Source organism: Volvox carteri (assembly GCF_000143455.1).
Source record: "Volvox carteri f. nagariensis unplaced genomic scaffold VOLCAscaffold_76, whole genome shotgun sequence".
Taxonomy (NCBI): domain Eukaryota; kingdom Viridiplantae; phylum Chlorophyta; class Chlorophyceae; order Chlamydomonadales; family Volvocaceae; genus Volvox; species Volvox carteri.
The window spans coordinates 460,679-462,938 of NW_003307619.1; the positions used below are offsets into that span (position 1 = coordinate 460,679).

General features: G+C 61.5%; 1 protein-coding gene across 1 annotated transcript in view; it reads right to left on the bottom strand.

Moving 5' to 3' along the window:
- Positions 1-203: 203 nt before the first annotated feature.
- VOLCADRAFT_98740 (uncharacterized protein) overlaps positions 204-2,260 on the bottom strand; it is a gene marked incomplete at both ends in the record, with an annotated part of 11,368 nt that continues 9,311 nt past the window's right edge. The window contains 5 exons of the mRNA XM_002957608.1: positions 204-303; positions 822-990; positions 1,315-1,349; positions 1,762-1,811; positions 2,167-2,237. Coding sequence (XP_002957654.1) covers positions 204-303; positions 822-990; positions 1,315-1,349; positions 1,762-1,811; positions 2,167-2,237 — 425 coding nt within the window. The remainder of the gene's footprint in view (positions 304-821; positions 991-1,314; positions 1,350-1,761; positions 1,812-2,166; positions 2,238-2,260) is intronic.

Sequence of the window (2,260 nt, forward strand, 5' to 3'; positions counted from 1 at the left end):
TACGTACATACATACATTCATTCATAAATACATTCATAAATACGCACACCTGCCGTACACCTAACTCCCAACAACGCCCCTCTCCACACCATCCACACAGGTGGAGGGTCGGTAGGCCCCGGGCCGGTTAGGGGGGAAGATAAATACTCACTCAGCGGTCGTACCGTCAGTGCAAGTTTTGTGTATGTATGTCTGTGTGTATGTCACTCCAGCGCTGCCAGCTCCGAGGTGATGGTGGCCACAAGGTCGGCGGCCCGGGGCCGCTGGGCGGGGTGCGCGGACCAGCATGCGGCGGCTAGGCAGCTACGAGGAAACAGCGTGTGTGGGGGGGGGGGACGGGGGGAGGGAAGAGGGGCGACGAACGGGACGAGCTGAGGTGGTGGAGTGGGGGGAACCGCGCGTGGAGGACGGGGGGTTGGAAAGAAAAGGTGGCGGCAAGTGTTGGGAGCTCTAGACGGAGAACCGCCCCGACCAGCGGAGGAGTCCTGCGAGTCGACCGACCGGGGGAGGGCGCAGTGGAGCTGTCCGCGCCCCGGGGATCCGAAAGGGGGGGGAGTGCTGAACCCAAAAAAGTTCACTGACTCACAGAATTCGGCTCCCACACATGGGGGGGGATGAGAAGAATGAGGTTACCGCGAAACATAGCACTGGGGAACGTGGTAAGAGGGACTGCCAGGCTAGTGGCCACACGCGGGTGAAGGTACACTTTCCCCCCTACTTCACACAATCATACATACACACACACGGTTTACCCCCACAAACCCCCCAACCCCCACCTCCTTTTCCCGAATCCGACGATACCCCCGTCTCCGCAAACTCACCGATACGGTTGCGGCACATTCTCCGGGAAGGCGGGCCTCCCTCCCTTGACCACCAGTCGGGGTACTCGCTCCAGAGGCACCTGGGAGTACGGCCGCAAACCCCCCGCCAGCAACTCCCACATCAGGATCCCGAAGCCGTACACGTCAGCCGAAGCGTCCAGGCGGGGAGCTGAAGGGGAGTCCGGCGGTGTGCGTGTTTCGTCGTGGGAGGGGAAAGCAAAAACGGGCGGCGTGAGGAGATTAAAAATTTGTGGGGAGGTAAGGATAACAACCCCGCCGCCCACCCACACAAACAGAACGGTCCTCCTCCTTCCCTCCCTCTCCCCACCCTAACTCTACATGTGCGAATGTGTCCTAATATCCCCCGTTCCCCCTCCCCCCCCCTCCCCGGTGGGGCCCCTGCTGCCACATCCCCCGGGCAACAGCCCCCGGGCAACAATGTGACGGCAGCTGGTCCCTTCACCCCACTACCCCCCTATTTCCCACTGCTCACTCTTGTTGAGGGCCTCGGGTGGCATGTGGGTTACACTGAGGAGGAGGAGGAGAGGAGAGGAGGAGAGGAGGGGGAGGGGGTGAAAAGCAAGGAGGAGGTTGTCGAGGGCCCCGCGCGGCAGGGGTGGGTGGGGTGAAGGTGTTAGGGGGGGTACCATAATTTCAGCGGCGATGGTGATGATGGTGATGGTGATTACGATTCTGCGGATGGATGATTACGATTATGGAACAGCAGTACATCGGGCCGTATCTGGCCGAGCATTCTGGTCCTGGCCTAACGCAGCTGCCCTGGCCCCTCCGAACGAAAAGGCGGCGGTGATCATTTCATTTCGGAGCTGATTGCCCAATGATTCATTTCAACACCGGGACGAAGAAGCCCTGCCCCCTCCTGGTTGCCACAGGCCTAGCGATGTCTGTAGGGTGTACGGCAGTACGACCTTCAACTCACGTTCCGGCGGGCTGGTCGACAAGGACGTATCGGCTGCCGTCCGCGTCCAGCTTCAGTTGGTTTGGGGTGAGGTGGGGTGGAGGTGGGGTGGAGTTGGGTTGGGATGAGGGGGTTTGGTTGACTTGTAGAGTGATACCAGTCAGACAAACACATCCGAATCATCAACTGCCGGGTTACAAGGCAATGACGCATCTTCCCCCTGAGCGCGGGGTGGGGCAGGAGGTGGAGTTCGGGGCCGGATCTGTGGTTCAGCCGGCACACGGCACACGGCACACAGCCGCAACTGGGCGCCCACCTTCCTCCCCCCCCTTGCTGTCCCACTCCCCCCCCTTTCCCCCCTCTTTGGTGGGCTTCTCTCTCCCATCACTTCCCCCCCTCCCACCCCCACGTCTCCCGGGGGCACACCTCGTTCAGCTTCATCACGAAGCCAAAGTCCGCCAGCTTGACCGTGAACCCCCGCGGGTCTGCCGGGTGGACTGAGGAGCAGATTGGCGGCCTG